Source organism: Microcebus murinus, chromosome 4 (assembly GCF_040939455.1).
Source record: "Microcebus murinus isolate Inina chromosome 4, M.murinus_Inina_mat1.0, whole genome shotgun sequence".
NCBI lineage: Eukaryota > Metazoa > Chordata > Mammalia > Primates > Cheirogaleidae > Microcebus > Microcebus murinus.
The window spans coordinates 11,283,651-11,300,986 of NC_134107.1; the positions used below are offsets into that span (position 1 = coordinate 11,283,651).

Here is a 17,336-nt window from a genome sequence, read left to right on the forward strand (position 1 = left end):
AGGAGGGCAGAGCAGGGCAGATTGCTGCCTTGCTCAGACCCAGTGTTTCAGTTCATTCATTGTACAAGTATTTGTTGAACAGCGGACATAAGCCAGTCTATTTAGGTGCTAGGATGTATCTGAATAAAGGTTATATGCATGCTTTCATGGGCTTCTCTTCTCATTGGGATAGACAGCAAATAAATGTAAAGTGACAAATAATAAAGGTTCATATAAAATGTTGGGTGGAGATGAGGGCTTTGAAGTGGTTCTGACCATGTTATGTTGCTCTTGCGACTTTGAGATGTAGCCTTCTCACAGTATGGACAGGCAGCAGGGGCCTGGATCTCCCACCTGTGGTAGAGGATCTATTGCATTGCTAGTGGGGGCTGGGGGAGCTATTGATGGAACAGCTCTGCTCCTAGGCTCTGATGCCTATAGGATTTGACACTGAATCTTATGCTGTGCTCTTTTGGAGTGAAGACTGGCTGTCATCTCATCCCCTTCTCCTCTTCTTCTCCTGCCTTATGATTCTTCACTTGCCTACCAGCCCCCTGGAGTTTGCCCCTGCACCACCAGCCTCAATACATTTTCTGCAGAGAGCTGAGAGCAAGGGTTTAGGGAACTGGAAGGGCAACATGTAAAGGTGTGTCTGTTTCCACCTACAGCCCACCTTGGGACACCTTGATTCCAAGCCCAGCAGTAAATCCAACATGCTGCGGGGCCGCAACTCAGCCACTTCTGCTGATGAGCAGCCCCATATTGGCAACTACCGGCTCCTCAAGACCATTGGCAAGGGCAACTTTGCCAAGGTGAAGTTGGCCCGGCACATCCTGACTGGGAAAGAGGTGAGCGTTGGGGCTAGGGACATGGCAGCACCTCCCAACCCTGTCAACACTGCAGCAGGTAGTGGTGGGATTACTACTGCAGCCAACCTCTTGTGTAGCAGGCAGAGAGGAGATCTGAGCATGTAGGGATGCTAAGAACAGTGGGATGAAAGGAGTAGGAAATGTAAAGGAGGATTGGATTCTAGTCCTGGGTGTAGCCTGGGCAAAGAGGTGATCTTGGGCTTTTTTGTCTCATGTTCAGGTAGCTGTGAAGATCATTGACAAGACTCAACTGAACTCCTCCAGCCTTCAGAAAGTAAGCACACCAGCATGTCCTGTCCCTTTCTATACCTCTTTTCAGGGGTCAGTGATCTACTGACCCCATTTGGACCTTCTCTTGAATTCCTAATTTAAAATCTCTGGCCATTCCACTGTCCCCACCACCCCTTCCCATGGTTCTGCTACCTTCAGGGCTTTGGTTGGATTCCCTGTGGTGACTCCTCCTGGGTGGGCTTCCTGGCCACAAACACTGGCTCTTCTGAAATCTTTCTGCCCATTCCCAGCCACTTGGTTCTACCTGTCTGACCTACTTCCTGCATCTTGTTATCTTCTGGCTTGTGGCCAGCCCTATGCAAAAACACATGTCTGTAGCCATTTCTAGAAACACAAGCAGCTTATCCAAGATCTGGAATGATCCAGATCTAGGAGTGGCTCTAGAAGTACAGGGTTAAGAGGATGCCGGGAAACTGCCACTGGGTTCTGTGCTAGCTACATTTTAGAGAATAAGTATGGAAAACTGGAGTTTTTAGAAACTGAATTCCAGTTCTAGTTCTCTGACATGTATGCAGATTAATGACAGGTCCCCCCAGTTATCCTTCTCATTTCTAGGCTCCTCTTGGCTAGAGGTCACAAAGATACTTGCACATAGTTTTTGCTAGATGAGGTTGAAATTTTCCTTTCCTCCTTGTTTAACAGTGAGAAACTAAAATCTTACTTAGGTGGTAGGAGGAAACCCCCACCCCCACCCCAAGGTAGGAACACAGAGTTTCTCAGCCCAAGAAACTATGAAAGACGGGTAGGCATGAGAAAAGAAAGAGAAAGTTTCATTTGCAGAAAGGGGACAGCTTGCCAGTGGCTGGTTATTGTGAAACTGGAAACTCTCAGCCTACTGTCCTCATCCTGGGCTCCAGTAGTTAGGGGAAGAGGAAGGCTCCTATCTGGCTCCCAAAAAGCTGCCCCTATTCAAGTCAGTCAAATTTCCTTCATGCCCTCATAGTCCATTTGACCCTTGCTCAAATATTCTGACAGAGGCCTAGTTCTTTTCATCTTTTGGCAGATCGAATTTTTGTTTTCATAGTACATCGTGGTAGTTGAGTAGGGGAGGGCGTGACTCCGTGCTGATAGAGTCAGATATAGTGATACTGCAAAGCTTAGGACATGAGGGATTCTTACTGAGGGAGGTGCTCCTGGAATTGGAGTGGATGGTTTGAGTTCCCCTGACATGCTAACAGCCAAAACCAAGGTATTTCCTACTTTTTGCCCCCCCCCCATCCCCTCAAGGGTTCTTTGGTTCAGCAGAAACACTGCTGTCATCACCAAGGTGTCCCTGTTGGAGCTTTCCAGGAGGAAGGAAAAGAGGGCTGCTCTTGACATACTAGCTCCAACCCCACAGAAGTAGAGGTCAGCATGGGACGGGCCATTCAGCCTTTGGAGCAGTCTAGCTCCATAATAATCGCCAGAGTCTACCAAGCCATCTTATTCCCTACTTCCTTTTCTCCCTACTTATTCCTGACTGTCTGGAAGGCACCAGCACCAGACAAATAAAGCCATTTTAAAAGCCTTTTTTTTTTTTTTGTTTTTGTTTTTTATTTTTTTAATTTGAGACAGAGTCTCGCTTTCTTGCCTAGGCTAGAGTGAGTGCCGTGGCGTCAGCCCAGCTCACAGCAACCTCAAACTCCTGGGCTCAAGCAATCCTTCTGCCTCAGCCTCCCGAGTCGCTGGGACTACAGGCACGAGCCACCATGCCCGGCTGATTTTTTATATATATATGTATTAGTTGGCCAATTAATTTCTTTATATTTTTATAGTAGAGACGGGGTCTCGCTCAGGCTGGTTTTGAACTCCTGACCTTGAGCAATCCGCCCGCCTCGGCCTCCCAGAGTGCTAGGATTACAAGCGTGAGCCACCGCGCCCGGCCCATTTTAAAAGCCTTTTAACATACTTTGTTAACCAAGGCCAATCTGGTCCTGGCCAGATCATTCTGTTGAAATTTAATCCCAGCAATGACCCTTAAGGGACTAACATTGAAGAAACCGGCCCCCTTAGGGTTCCAGATGAGCCTAGAAAACTCCAGCCTCTCCCAAGAGAATGCCACTTCCAGGCCAAGTGGGCACCCTTAGGGGAAGAGCCCTGGCAGCTGCCTCTGGGCTCCATTTCACTGCTGCTCCTCATTATTGCCCCTGAGGTAGTGTCTGGAACTTTTTTGCCTCTTCATCCGAAATAACTGTTGGGCCAGAGAAAAAAAACAAGAAGAACCTGGGCCCTAACAAAGGTGCTAAGGGCAGAACTGGGTTCCCGAAGATTGGAAAACCTGTTCTTTTCCTTTCCAGCTCATAAGAATTCTGGGACATCAATATAGGAAAAAAATGTATTCACTTTATTCCATAAACTATATCCTGAATGAGGGCTGCACCCTCCAAAAAAAAACAACGACCACCACCTCTGTTCTTTGTGCAAGTGGTGAGGCCTGAAAGTTACAAAACCCCTACCTCCAGTTCTCTGGCCCCCGCAGAGGGGAAGGAGTTCATTTCTGTCATCTTTCTTTATGGAAATGTATGGTTTGGAGCCCCTGATTTTGTTGCACAAAGAGAGCGTGAGTGTGTGGAGGTGGATTTGATTAAAATTGGCATCAGCTATATATAGGAGTGGCTTCTTCTGTCACCACACTGGAGGCCCAGGAGGGAAAGGCCTATCCCTAGTGCAGAGCCCTCTGACTTCTATAAATCAGAAAATGATGGGGTCCTCCTTCAGAACTGCACCACCCCTACACACAGACCAAGCTGGGGCGTTTTGTCACTGAACTAAAGCAACCCGCTGAGGTCCTGAATATTCATGTACACGGGCTCACAGTCCCTCCTACAGGGGCACCCAACCAAAACCTGAAGGCTGTTTTGGGGCAGGATTTGGTAGACACAGCAGAGGGCATGGCTGGCTCTTCCAGATGCCAAGGCTGGGGTGGAGCTCAGCTCTCTTCCAGCTCCCCTGCTTCGCAGCCATGGGAGGGCTGTGGATGAGCTGGACACCTGCTCTATTTCTTTTTGCTGCCTGATTTTGTTTTTGTTTTTCTGGAAAAAGAATCCTAGCAGGGGCTTTGTTTGGAAGGACCTGAGGGGAGCAAGTTGAACAAGCATGACCCCTGGTATTTTATTTTCCAGCTGTTCCGTGAAGTAAGAATAATGAAGGTTTTGAATCATCCCAACATAGGTGAGAACTAGTTGTCATTCCTTTCTTCTTCCCCCACAGCAAGGCTCCACTTTCTACCATGTAGTCCTTCTCCCTGAGGCACATTGCCTACTGGAGATCTGGAGTCTTCTAGGATGTCAAGAATGCCCCTGGGGAAGCTTAGCTTAAAATCCAGCTCTGCCTCTGGCACACTGGGCTGTCCTTAGTAGTTTGGCTGGTATGAGAGGAACTTGTCCTTGGGAGGGAAACGTGAAAGCGGCAGGGAGACTTTCATCCTTAGGATGTCTCTGGACATGTTGGGACTCAATATGTGGCCCTGCTACTTCTCTGACTCAAGGCTTGGCCTTTTCTCTTGCAGTTAAGTTATTTGAAGTGATTGAGACTGAGAAAACACTTTACCTTGTCATGGAATACGCTAGTGGCGGTAGGTGTGGGATTGGCCCTTCCCATTATACCCCACTTCTCCCAACCCCAGCTGTGACCAAGACCCCACCCTGTCTCTTGCAGGAGAAGTGTTTGATTACCTAGTGGCTCATGGCAGGATGAAAGAAAAAGAGGCTCGAGCCAAATTCCGCCAGGTGGGTGTGGCTCCCTCCAATGGGGTCTGGGCCTGACTTCTGCCTATTGGGATTGGCATGCAAGGACGAGCCACCCATCTGTAAGTGGCCTTTGGAGAGTACTTTGGGCTTTGCTTATCTATGTGGCAGCTTAGAATTAGATCATGGAGTTACTGCTCCGCCAGCCCCCTTGGCCCACCTTCAGGTGCCCTGCGCTAACCCTTCTTCCTTCCTTTCAGATAGTGTCTGCTGTGCAGTACTGTCACCAGAAGTTTATTGTTCATAGAGACTTAAAGGTAAGGGTTACTCTTATCTCCCATGCCTTTGAGTGGGGCTGGGAGTTGTTCCTCCTCCCTTATCCATGACATAACCATTGGTAACCATCAGGCCCTCAGTGTTCAAGGAAATGCCAGCCTTTCAATTTTTTTTTAGGTGAACAGGAAGCCCCTAGGGCTGCTTCTGATATAGGCCTTGCAACTGAACCTAGGATCCCATTCCAGCCAGCAAGCAGGGGGTCTGTGCCATTTCACCTCTTAACACATCACCTTTTGGTGCTGCCAGGTGGGACAGGAGCACTCTGGACTTTTCTGGTGCTTCAGACAGCCTGGCACCTGATGGAGGGAAGAGTGTTGACTGTTCCACAGCTGTATCACAGTTGCTTTGCAGACATGCACGCATATGCCATCTCTGTCACTGAGGTATTTGAATTTGAGGATGGCTGATAAGTCTCTTGGCCACAGTCCTCACAGACATGATGGTGATTAACCTGGGCCTGATGCTGAAGCTTTGCACAGCTCACAGAGTGGCAGACCCCAGCCCTCCTGTGGCTGCCTTTCTCCTTCCAGCCTGTTCGTCTTCATTAAAGCCCTCTCCCAGAGAGTGGAGAAAGTTCCAAGGCTGAAGATGACTTCCCATATGTTATCCCATTCCCCTCAGCTCCTTCCTGCCCAGTGCCTTACTACGGTCCACTTGGTTCCCTAACATTTTCCATCTTACCTCCCAGGCTGAAAACCTGCTCTTGGATGCTGACATGAACATCAAGATTGCAGACTTTGGCTTCAGCAACGAGTTCACCTTTGGGAACAAGCTGGACACCTTCTGTGGCAGTCCCCCTTATGCTGCCCCAGAACTCTTCCAGGGCAAGAAATACGATGGCCCCGAGGTGGATGTGTGGAGTCTAGGAGTTATCCTCTATACACTGGTCAGCGGATCCCTGCCTTTTGATGGACAGAACCTCAAGGTGGAGTGGAGTGCAGGCCTAGATCATTCTTATTACTTCTCATTACCCCTCTAGGCCTCTGTCTTAGCCCTGGGCTCCCACCTTTACCACATGCCTACATTTTGTCCCAAGCCAGAGCATAAAAGCAGGGCATGCTGAAGTGGCAGCAGGTGAAAGGCCTTCCGTACCCAGGAATGAATGACTTCAGTTCCTTTCTCAAGAGTTGGGAGAAAGTGTGTGTGTGTGTGTGTGTGTATGTGTGTGTGTGTGTGTGTGTGTGTGTGTGTGTGTGTGTATGTATTCACCATCTCCCACCAAGGCCTCAGACTGGTCAAGTTGTAGGGTCAAGGGTATTTGGCCTCATTGCCTTTCTGGTGAAGTGCCTTGTCTTGTCCTATGCTGTCATTTATGTCTGCTTAGCTAGTCTTGGGATGTTAGGTTTCTTCCCTTGGCCTCAGGCTGATTTAAATTTTCTAACCCTGGATCCTCCTATAGGAGCTTCGGGAGCGGGTACTGAGGGGAAAGTACCGTATTCCATTCTACATGTCCACGGACTGTGAAAACCTACTTAAGAAGTTTCTCATTCTTAATCCCAGCAAGAGAGGCACTTTAGAGGTGAGCAGCCTAAAGCCCAGCTAACTGAAGTTCCTGGGGTTCCCACAGAAACCTCCAAGCTGAGTTTCCTACGCCTCTGCCCTTTTCCCTTCCCTGTGCTCCCCAGCAAATCATGAAAGATCGATGGATGAATGTGGGTCACGAAGATGATGAACTAAAGCCTTACGTGGAGCCACTCCCTGACTACAAGGACCCCCGGCGGACAGGTGAGGCTGCGCTGGGCCATGAGGTTGAGCTTGCCTGGGAGTCAAGACTAGTCTTCACCGTATGTCCTCTCTGTACAGAGTTGATGGTGTCCATGGGTTACACACGGGAAGAGATCCAGGATTCGCTGGTGGGCCAGAGGTACAATGAGGTGATGGCCACCTACCTGCTCCTGGGCTACAAGAGCTCTGAGGTGTGTGCTCCCTGCTCCATTCCCTGACCTGGCCAGCCTTGCTGTTAGTAGCACCCCATGCTTCTAGCACGTGCTGAGGGCAGAAGCTCATATCTGAGTAGGCATGCTCTCTGCTAACCAATTTTAAGTCTCAGCTTTGGTGTCTAAGGTTCTCTGGCCCATTCACTGATCTCCGTCAGTGAATGAATAAGAAAGCTGGTGGGGTCTGGGACTGGGTCTGGGTGTTGATGCAGGTGAGTTAATCTGACTCAGTCTGTGTTAATTAGATGGGTCTAGGTCGTCCAGCTGGCAATTCTGTGTTGATTTTGTTATGTTATCTTTGTGTCTCTCTCTGTATCTGGAAGTGTACATTTCTGGCTTTGTGTGGTAGGGGTTGTCTCTGTGTCTTACAGGGAGCTTGAGTCTATGTGTTACTTCTGCCCGGGTGTATGTGTCTGTGTACATGTATGTCCATCCTCCCATCTGTGGATCTGGAGGCTTTGTAATTATTCTTCTGCCCATTTGGGTTTTGTTCACCATCTGTGTATCCCCACATGAACTCACAGCCTCTCCGCTTCCCCCACCCCACCCCGCCTGGAGGTGGTGACTGTCCTCTCTTGGTTCTCACCTTAGCCTGCGCAGGAGGTGTCTGGTGACACTTGGGGTGGGCCCATATTACTGTGTTGACGGGTGGGTTCTGAGTCTGAATGTATGTTCTTGTGTACAGTGTATATCTGGGTGTATGGGGCTGAATATCCCCCTCTAAAGGCAAGGTGTCTTTTGGGGAGGCATGTTTGGCTGTTTGGCACTGTCTTATGTCCGGGCATGTATGTCTTCTGAGTGAAGGGGGACTGTTTAGGTGTGTATTGGCCTTGTGGGTAAATGTCTCATGTGATCCTAGGGAGTGTGCATGTCAGGGCAGGGTGGTATGTGTAAGTGTGTCCATCCGTAGGGATCTCTGTGTGACTTATGCCCTCCCTTGAAGCCCTATTTTCTTCTGTTCTTGCAGCTGGAAGGTGACACCATCACCTTGAAGCCCCGGCCTTCAGCTGATCTGACCAATAGCAGTGCCCCATCCCCATCCCACAAGGTACAGCGCAGCGTCTCGGCCAACCCCAAGCAGCGGCGCTTCAGTGACCAGGGTAAATGTTTTTGGGAGTTGCACATCGAGGACTCACCCCTCTCCAGAGAGGTCATAAGTTCTCTGGAGGGCTTTGGGTGACACAGCTGAGTTTCAATCCTGGTTCAGCCACTTTTCAGTGGCATGGCTGTGGGCAGGTCACTTACATTCCCTCATCCTCTGTTGAATGGGGGTTGCTGGGTTCCTGGCCAGACCCTAGGCGAGTGCCGTGTGTGGGATGGGCGCTTAGCGGACTCCTTGGCCTTACCTATTCCCACCATCCCTCTGGCCCAGTAGCTGGTCCTGCCATTCCCACCTCCAATTCCTACTCTAAGAAGACACAGAGTAACAACGCAGAAAATAAGCGGCCTGAGGAGGACCGGGAATCAGGGCGGAAGGCCAGCAGTACAGCCAAGGTGCCTGCCAGCCCCCTGCCCGGCATGGAGAGGAAGAAGACCACCCCCACCCCTTCCACGGTGAGCTACGCCCTTGTCTGCTCCTCTCCCTCCTTCTTGCAGTGGAGCCTGCCCTCCCCAGGCAGTTCTTTTCTTAATCCTAACCCTGTTCCCTGTACCGTAGACGGCATGGCACCCCAGGAATGAAAGCAAAATCCTTTCTTTAACCCAACAGTCCCCAACCTTTTGGGCACCATGGACCATTTTCGTGAAAGATAATTTTCTCACAGGGTGGGGGTAGGGATCGTTTCAGGATGATTGAAGTGTATTACACTTATTGTGTAGTCAGACCTCTCTGCTAATGACAATGTGTATTTGCAGCTGGTCCCCAGCGCTAGCATCACCGCGGTGGCTCCACCTGAGATGTCAGGCCTTAGATTCTCATAAGTAAAGCAATGTAGATCCCTCACATGCGCAGGTTACAGTAGGATTCGTTCTGTGAGAATCTAATGCCGCTGCTGATCTGGCAGGAGGTAGAACTTATGCAGTGATGCGGGCAGCGGCTGTAAATACTGACGAAGCTTTGCTCACTCGCCCCACCCCTTACTTCCCCCGCTCACCTCCTGTTGTGCATCCCAGTTCCTAACAGGCCACTGACCCGTACTAGTCCTCTGCCTGGGGGTTGGGGACTGCAGCTTGAACCTACCCCTGTCTGCTTGAGGTGGTAGGTCAGGGGGAGCCTGTTACATGAACCTGGGGAGAGAACCTGACTGTAGAATGCTTTGGTTTTCTGATCCAGCTCTTGCCCTTTATTCCACAGAACAGCGTCCTCTCCACAAGCACAAATCGAAGCAGGAATTCCCCACTTTTGGAGAGGGCCAGCCTTGGCCAGGCCTCTATCCAGAATGGCAAAGACAGGTGAGCGGCCCTGGACTGCCTGCCATCCTCCCTAGGAGCCACCTCTCCAGGGTGATGTCTGTCAGCAGCACTGTCTCCTGTCCCCACCGGCGCATTGCTCCCTGCTCCCTGGAGTTCCGTCCTGGCTCTGTCCAGTCCAGCTTTCCACCTCTCCCACCCCTATTCCACACCATCTCCTCCTTCCCATCCTCTTTTGACTGCTGCTTGCAGTTTGCTGAGCGAGGGGCTCTCCGTGACCATCTCAGCTGCCTGCTTGCTTCTTGACGGCAGCCAGGGCACGGCAGCTGCCCTTCTCCAGGTGTCAGTGCCTAAGGCTGTGTTTTGAAGGCCCCAGTTCAGGGCAGAACCAAGAGATGCCCATCTGAGGGGTGTACACACTGAGGGTGACTCCAGCTGTGCCCAGGAGAACAGAGCTCCCCAGCCTTGACCATCAGCATCTCTTGGCATGCTACGTTCCTGGCTCCACCTCTTCCAAGCTTTGTGAAAGTTTCCTCTTAAAAACACCCTTGTCTTTCTGTAGAAGAAGCTTCCTTGTTCTTAGAAGTCCTAGGAGACCAGTGCAGCCGGAGGCAGTGGCCTCCTGACAGCTTTCCTTCCATTCTAGTTTTCTCTTCCCAGCCTGTGGCCCACCTCACTGCTTCCTCACTCCGCCCTCCACTTCCCAGCCCTGCCTTCCCCTGCCCAACTCGCATCCACCACCGCTGACACTGCTGGCTCTGGCCTTTCCTCTGCCCTTGCTTCCTAACCTGGGCCTCCAACCCTCACCCACCCTAACCCAGGCCTCTCCGCTGCTTTTGTCTCCTAGCCTAACCATGCCAGGGTCCCGGGCCTCCACGGCTTCTGCTTCCGCCGCAGTCTCTGCGGCCCGGCCCCGCCAGCACCAGAAATCCATGTCGGCCTCCGTGCACCCCAACAAGGCCTCTGGGCTGCCCCCCACGGACAGTAACTGTGAGGTGCCGCGGCCCAGGCAAGTGTGCTGGGGCAGCTGTGCACCTGCTGCCCTCCGCCTGCCCTCCCCTCCCCCAGCGATGTCTTCTTTCCACCTGGGGGTCCTGCTCTGTTCTTGTCATCTTAGCCACAAGGAATGGCTCTGTCCCCTGTAGCCAGGAAGTGGAGGGAACAAAAAAGAACCTTAATGCCCCTCTTTTCCTCCAGTTCTCCCTCTCAGAACAGGTATTCAGGAAGCTGTCCTGAGGCTCCAAAGGGAACCCTTTTTGTTCTGAACCTTCGTGGGTTTCCTTAGGGCCCTGGGGATGATCAGCATCACAGGGACTCAGTCCTCGAGGGTTGGTCCCCATCGTCCCCTTGAGGGCCCAGGCGCTGGCTCCCAGGGAGCCTGCTCTCTCCAGCCTCTACTGGTCTCCACACACGGGTCCTTCCTTGCCTCCCTCCCTCCCCAAACCATCTCCTTCCACCTCCACGAGACTTTCTCCTTGCCGCTGTCCTCAGTGGTCACACCCTTCCTTCTGTGTCCTCGTGATGGCTGCCTCTGCCCTAGCATTGCCCCTCCCTGTACCCACCATAAGGTGCTCCTGGTGCCCGGTGGTAATGGCTTTTCCATGCCTGACTCGTTCCCCTCACCCCCACTTCTTTTCCCACAGCACAGCCCCCCAGCGTGTCCCTGTCGCCTCCCCCTCCGCCCACAACATCAGCAGCAGTGGTGGAGCCCCAGAACGAACTAATTTCCCCCGGGGTGTGTCCAGTCGAAGCACCTTCCATGCTGGGCAGCTCCGACAGGTGCGGGACCAGCAGAATTTGCCCTACGGTGTGACCCCAGCCTCTCCCTCTGGCCACAGCCAGGGCCGGCGGGGGGCCTCTGGGAGCATCTTCAGCAAGTTCACCTCCAAGTTTGTACGCAGGTGAGCCAGGGAACTTAGAGTGGCAGAGAGGCTCAGGCCAGGCATTCCTACTTGCCTGAGGGTGGGAGGGATAAGGACACCCAGAACCGGGGCTGGGTCCTGGGGATAGAATAGGCCTCAGGAATCCTAAGAAATTGGGTCTTTGTCAGCACCTGTGTGCCCAGGCCCACCCCCTGTAGGCCTCCTCGCTCCTCACAGGCACCCCTCAGTCTCTGGCCCCAAGCAGATGGCCGATCCCGCCTCCTCTCTAGGAGAGTGTGAACTCAGATGCTAAAATAAAAGCCCCCCTCTTCTCTCCTGGGTTCCCATGGAAACTTATATTTGGTGACGCAGCTGCAAAGTCATGAGGTGTGAGCCAGGCTGGGCCGGCAAGGAAAATTTTTTCCTGGTCTCTGTCTTGCCCCTCTGACCGCCTGTCCCCCAGCCAGTTGGTTCCGTCTGGGTGCAGCCACTCCCCTCGCTGCAGCCACGTTCTTCCACTGGGGGGTGCCCAGGATGAAGCCTGTATGAGAAATAGCTGGTGAGGGCCCACGGCAGCCTGCTCCCTTGCACCGATGCTCTGATGCTTTCCTGTGTTAGACCCAGGATGGGGATCTCTTCATGGGGTTCTCAAACCCCCACAGAGGAACAGCTTGAGGTGCATCCAGCCATCTGGCCTCTTGGGATGCTCACTGTCCCCATCCCACCCATTCCCCGCCCCCTTGGAACAGCAGCTCATGAAGCAGCAGGGGCTTTGAGAGTGCAGGCTCACCTGCCCTCCTGCAGTTCACCCCACTCCACTGGGGGAGCCAAAAGCCACGGCCCTGTGCAAGCCCCCAAGTGCAGGTGTGAGGGTTGCAGAGAGGGTGGGAGCAGGTCTGGAAGTCTAGGACTGTAGTCTCGCTGAGCGGCTCTTCCAAAAATGGGGTGACCCCTGAACCTGTAAAGCCCACCCCCACCTGCTTATCCACATACCGTCTTGTTGGGTTTTTTTTTTTATTTCTTTTTTTATTTTGTCTTTTTTTGTTTGTTTTTTTAGAAATCTGTCTTTCAGGTTTGCCAGAAGGTAGGCGTTGAGCCCGCTATGTGTGTGTGCGTGTCTGTGTCCTGTGTCCTGCCTCCATCACTAACTCTCCTTTTCTGGCTCTTGCTCCGTCCCCGTCTGCTAACCAAGTCTGTGTGGCCCTCCTCTCGTTGCCATCTTAAAGGGATGACCCCTGCTTCTGAGTGGGCTCTGGAACAAGGCCTGCCCTCCCTGCCCCATACACATAGGCAGGGCTCGGGAACACCTGGCCCACTCAGGGCAAATGGCTTTGAAAATGAGGGGCCTTCTTTGGGCCCACAGTTATGCCTGTCCTCAAGCAAGGGGAGACCTTCTCAGGGAATTCTCCCTTTAAGATTATCTCCTCTCACCCACCCCAGGTTTTGGTCCCAAGCATTGGGTTTCTTTTCTGGCCCTTTCCCGTGTCATGTGCATGCGCTATGAAGAGGCTCCACTGGGCTTAAAAGTGCATCTGGATTGGTATCTCATTTGGGGTCTCCTTCCTGGGCTTCCTGAATTTCAGGGCTGTGTGACTTCTTCCCTGTGGCCTATGGGATAGCAGGGCTTTGGAGCTACTGTAGGGACACCAGAGTCCCAAGGCATCAGTCTGACTCCTCCGGGCCCAAGGAGCCTTTGCCTCACAAACGGGGCACAGCACCCCCTCCTGGCAGCTCCTGAAGAACCAGGCCCACTCCCATCCCCAGCCCAGCACCCCTGCTGCCAGCACATCTGGATGAATGAAGCCTCCTCTCCTCTGGGCTCTTTTCTCCAGACACGCCCTGTTCTAGGGCAGGGTCCGATCTACCCGAGCCCTGGCGAAACACTGGGAGACCTGCAGCCTCACTCAGGCATCTCCCTTCCTGGGCTACATTCTGGCTTCTTCACGCCTGGCCTCATCCTCATCCTCTCTGCAGGCTTGGGTGGGCCAGATGCCAAGCTGAAGAACAAGGGCCAGGTTGGGAGCACTAGTGCCCCAGGGCTGTCAGCCCGGGCCCCGGCTGATGGCGGAACTGTCCAGACAAGGTCTTCAGGTTTTCCCCATGCCTTCCTCCACCCACCCAACTCCTCACTGCATGGCTGGCTGCTGCCTCAGGAGGCCCCCCAGTGGGGCTGGAGAGTGCACAGGGAGAGCGCCCTCCTAGCACAGCCAGGCTCCCTGCTCGCAGTGTGCTTGTTTGCACCCATGTGTCTGTTGTGTCTCTGTGTTCCTTTCCATGTGCTGCTGCTGCTCTCTCTCTCCTCTCATATCCCTCTCCCCTACAGTCCCCAATTTCCCGGCTCCAGGCACCCATCTTCCAGCCAGGAGCTGGAGAAGCCGCTCAGCAGGGCCAGACCTCTTCCCCACCCACTCTCCCAAGGTGTCTGCCCCGCCCCACCCTCCATCCTCCTTCCTGTACGAGCAGATGGCCTGGCAAGCCAGCAGGTAGGGGCGTTACAAAAGGTCGGAGGAGGCGGCCTTTTCCACTCATCAGCAGACATCTGTCCTCAGGTGCCCACCATGCAGATCTAGGCCTTGGCACTTTGAGCCCCCTGAGAGAGGCTTCTACATACCCCCATCCCCTTCTCCCACAGAGATCCAAGCATTGCAGCCCCTTGCAGTGGGGCCTCCTACAGGACTACAGTCCTGAGAGCCTGGTGCACTGGTACAGGAGACCTGCTCACAGCCCCGTCCCCCAGAATGGAGCGAGAGCCCTGGCTGTGGGCTGGTGGGGGGAAGCTGCCTTGTGTGGGGCTGTGTGCTCAGTACCGATGTGCACAGCTATCCCCTGCCTGCCAAAGCCTCTGCTCTGTCTCCCCAGCACGGATCTGGGAGTGTGGGGAGGGTCAGGCTTCACATGCTGGGCTCCCTGTTGGGAAGGACTATCCAGCTGCCAGTGTGAGGTGCTGCAGAGCCATGGTGGCCTGCCAGGTGATGGGCATGTGCCTTGGGCTTGGGTCCTGCCCACCCACTGGTGGCATCTCCCCAGACCCACTCTCACCTGGGTCTGTGGTGGTGGAAGGAGCGAGAGATCCCAGCACTAAACTCTCCCTCGCTCTGTTTTTTGAGGAACCCGAATGAACCTGAAAGCAAAGACCGAGTGGAGACGCTCAGGTGAGAGGGCTGGAGCCAGCACTGGCCCTGCCCGGGCCACTGGGCTTGCCACAAGCCTCCTGCTCCTCTCTTCACTCTGCCACTTGGCTCTTCCTCTGGCGGTTCTGCCCTGTCCCCACCCTCTGGGGCCTTCCCTTCCCAAACCCAACTGCAGCAGTTCCGGGCCCTTCTCAGATCTGGTATATTCTGGAAGTCGAAGCCCTGGGTTGGGCGGTTGGAGCTACAGACTCCTATCCCTTGACTACCTGACCTTCCAGCTGCTGCTTTCTGGAGACACAGTCTGTGCCCAGTGCTGTTGAGTGCACTCAAAGAAAAGAACCTGTAGCAGCATGGAGCTGTCACCCCCCCCAGGGCTGGCTGCTCTGACCTTCTCCATGCTGACAGACGGCGGGTCAGAGGACTGCCACCCCCTTGCCTCCCTCTGCCCACCCCAGGCCAGGGTCTCAACAGCTTTGTTGCTCCTGTGCTCCTCCCGCTCTCCTCTCTGGTCTCAGGGGCTGTCTGCCAGGGTGGCTGTCCCCGGGGTGGGGAGCCTCAGCCCCTCGCCTGACGCGGTCACTGCCCTCTCCACAGACCTCATGTGGTGGGCGGCGGAGGCAACGACAAAGAAAAGGAAGAGTTTCGGGAGGCCAAGCCACGCTCACTCCGCTTCACGTGGAGCATGAAGACCACGAGCTCCATGGAGCCCAACGAGATGATGCGGGAGATCCGCAAGGTGCTGGACGCGAACAGCTGCCAGAGCGAGCTGCACGAGAAGTACATGCTGCTGTGCATGCACGGCACGCCGGGCCACGAGGACTTCGTGCAGTGGGAGATGGAGGTGTGCAAACTGCCAAGGCTGTCTCTCAACGGGGTTCGGTTTAAGCGGATATCGGGCACCTCCATGGCCTTCAAAAACATTGCCTCCAAAATAGCCAACGAGCTGAAGCTTTAACAGGCTGCCAGGAGTGGGGGGCGGCAGAGGCAGGCCAGCTGGACTTGGCTGCTGGGGCCAGCCGCTCCGTCCCACCTGGGCGAGACTGCAGCGATGGATTGGTGTGTCTCCCCTGCTGGCACTTCTCCCCTCCCTGGCCCTTCTGTTTTTCTTCCATGTGTGTGGGGGATGGGAGATGGTCCTCCCCTCACATTCACCCCTGCCCAGAAATTCCCCCTTCCCCTCTCTCCCCTACAGGAGGCAAAGGAAGGGGAGGGTGGATGGGGGGGCGGGGCTCCCCCTCGGTACTGCGGTTGCACAGAGTATTTCGCCTAAACCAAGAAATTTTTTATTACCAAAAAGAAAAAAGAAAAAAAAAATCCCAGCGGCCACCTTTCCTCCCTGCCCCATTGGGACAGTCGAGACTGGATCTGTGGGGTTTCCCGGGAGGGTGGCTCAGGGCTGGAACACTCTCAGGCAAGAGTGGTGGAGTTCCCTGTCAGGCCCTCCGCCAGGCCCCTTTTGGGCTTCTCCCCTCTCCTCCCCTCCTTCCCCTCCAAGAGAACCACCAGAGGTGGCCTTCCCCTGACCTCAGGCCCCTGGCTGGAGGCCTGGGCATGGGGCATGGGGCGCGGGGTGGGGGGTGGGGTGCTGCGCAGCCCTGAGTGGGTGGGGCTGGTGGCTGCTCTGGGGCTGCTGAGGCGGTGAGGGCTGGCAGAGGCGCTGGCCTCCCTCCATGCTGTGCCCTCTGCTCCCTCCTTCCCCAGAGCTGGGCATTTCCTTCCACAAGCTGCTGTGGGGACATTTGTTCCCCTCCTCAAAAGTCTGTGCCATCTTCTCCCGCCCCTCCTGGGTAGGAGGGGATGACCCCAGGGCTGGGAGAGGGGAGGGGACTGCAGGGCAGATTGGCTCCTCGGCCCCCAGGGGGCCGCTTGGGCTGCTGGTCTCCAGAGCAGGGGCGCTGGGCGCTGGGCGCTCTCCGTTATGGGAGAGCCTTTGTCTGAAAGCACAGCCCCCTCGCTGCTCCTCTCCCCCACGGCTTCCCCATCATTGGCATTAATCTGGGCACCAGCTCGCTCCATAGCAGTGACTTCCCTCACCACTCATCTCTCAGCCTTGCCTTTTCTTCCTGACACTGTCGCCCCTCCTCTCAGGAGACGCTGCCCAGGGCCTTGGGGCCGCCTGGCAGAAGGGCGGGGAGCGTCTGCCTCCACAGGGTGGGGACAGACAGGCCAAGTGACTCGCAGCTTGCTAACCTCTCCGCCAGCGTGGGAGTGGGTGGTTGTGGGCGCTTGGCTGGTGGCGGCCACTGCATCCCTTAATTTATTTCTCTGCTATTTCTGTTCTTGAGTAACTGGGGGAGGGAGTCCTACACAGAGGCTGCCCCTACCCTCACCTGAGTTGTACATTTGTGATGGGTTTTATTTTTTATTTTATTATTTTATTATTTTTTTGATTTATGACGACTCCACCCTTATTCATCACCCCCGCTCCCAGGCCAGGGTCAGCGACTAGGCGAGCCCTTGGGTCCCAGGAAGGGGCCTCGCCAACCTCAGCCCTCCTGCCCCACACTCCTATGCGGCTCAGACCAAGGGCTCCCCACCTCCCTTCCCCCCTCCTGCCCTAGGGAACAGCCCGGGTGCTCTGAGGGGGCCGGGAGGGCATGGCTTGGCTCCCGAAGGGGGTGGGGGCTGGGGGCACCCAGGCAAGGTGGCCCCTCCCCCCCAGCCCCCTCTTCCCCCCCCTGCACTTAGTTTCTCCTCTGGATCAAACACGTAATAAAGAGAATGTTTGGAATCTGAGCTGCCTGCTCCTGTTTCTTCTCCCAGCCAGGCAGGGACCCAGTCCCCTGGGGGCAAGATGTGGCCCAGCCCACCTGCCTTGAGTTGATTCCTGTCTGGGGCCTGAGGGAGAGGCCAGCACTGGGTGGGCCCAGCTCCCTATGCCACCCTCCAGGCACAGACTGGAAGCAAAGCCCAGAGC

The 17,336-nt window shown here is 54.6% G+C and overlaps 1 protein-coding gene across 14 annotated transcripts in view; it reads left to right on the forward strand.

Moving 5' to 3' along the window:
- MARK2 (microtubule affinity regulating kinase 2) overlaps positions 1 to 17,156 on the forward strand; it is a 60,583-nt gene extending 43,427 nt beyond the window's left edge. For 2 of the 14 annotated variants that reach the window (XM_012777860.3, XM_012777864.3), the window contains 18 exons: positions 648 to 827; positions 1,069 to 1,122; positions 4,241 to 4,289; positions 4,627 to 4,692; positions 4,776 to 4,846; positions 5,065 to 5,121; positions 5,829 to 6,065; positions 6,540 to 6,659; positions 6,766 to 6,865; positions 6,944 to 7,056; positions 8,045 to 8,177; positions 8,450 to 8,631; positions 9,371 to 9,468; positions 10,274 to 10,435; positions 11,070 to 11,327; positions 12,346 to 12,372; positions 14,396 to 14,440; positions 15,014 to 15,985. In XM_012777860.3, coding sequence (XP_012633314.1) covers positions 648 to 827; positions 1,069 to 1,122; positions 4,241 to 4,289; positions 4,627 to 4,692; positions 4,776 to 4,846; positions 5,065 to 5,121; positions 5,829 to 6,065; positions 6,540 to 6,659; positions 6,766 to 6,865; positions 6,944 to 7,056; positions 8,045 to 8,177; positions 8,450 to 8,631; positions 9,371 to 9,468; positions 10,274 to 10,435; positions 11,070 to 11,327; positions 12,346 to 12,372; positions 14,396 to 14,440; positions 15,014 to 15,374 — 2,313 coding nt within the window. In that variant the 3' untranslated portion in view covers positions 15,375 to 15,985. Of the gene's footprint in view, positions 1 to 647; positions 828 to 1,068; positions 1,123 to 4,240; positions 4,290 to 4,626; positions 4,693 to 4,775; positions 4,847 to 5,064; positions 5,122 to 5,828; positions 6,066 to 6,539; positions 6,660 to 6,765; positions 6,866 to 6,943; positions 7,057 to 8,044; positions 8,178 to 8,449; positions 8,632 to 9,370; positions 9,469 to 10,273; positions 10,436 to 11,069; positions 11,328 to 12,345; positions 12,373 to 14,395; positions 14,441 to 15,013 lie in introns of all 14 variants that reach the window. The other 12 variants (XM_012777859.3, XM_020286412.2, XM_012777861.2 and 9 more) reach the window with 12 other exon arrangements.
- Positions 17,157 to 17,336: the final 180 nt, after the last annotated feature.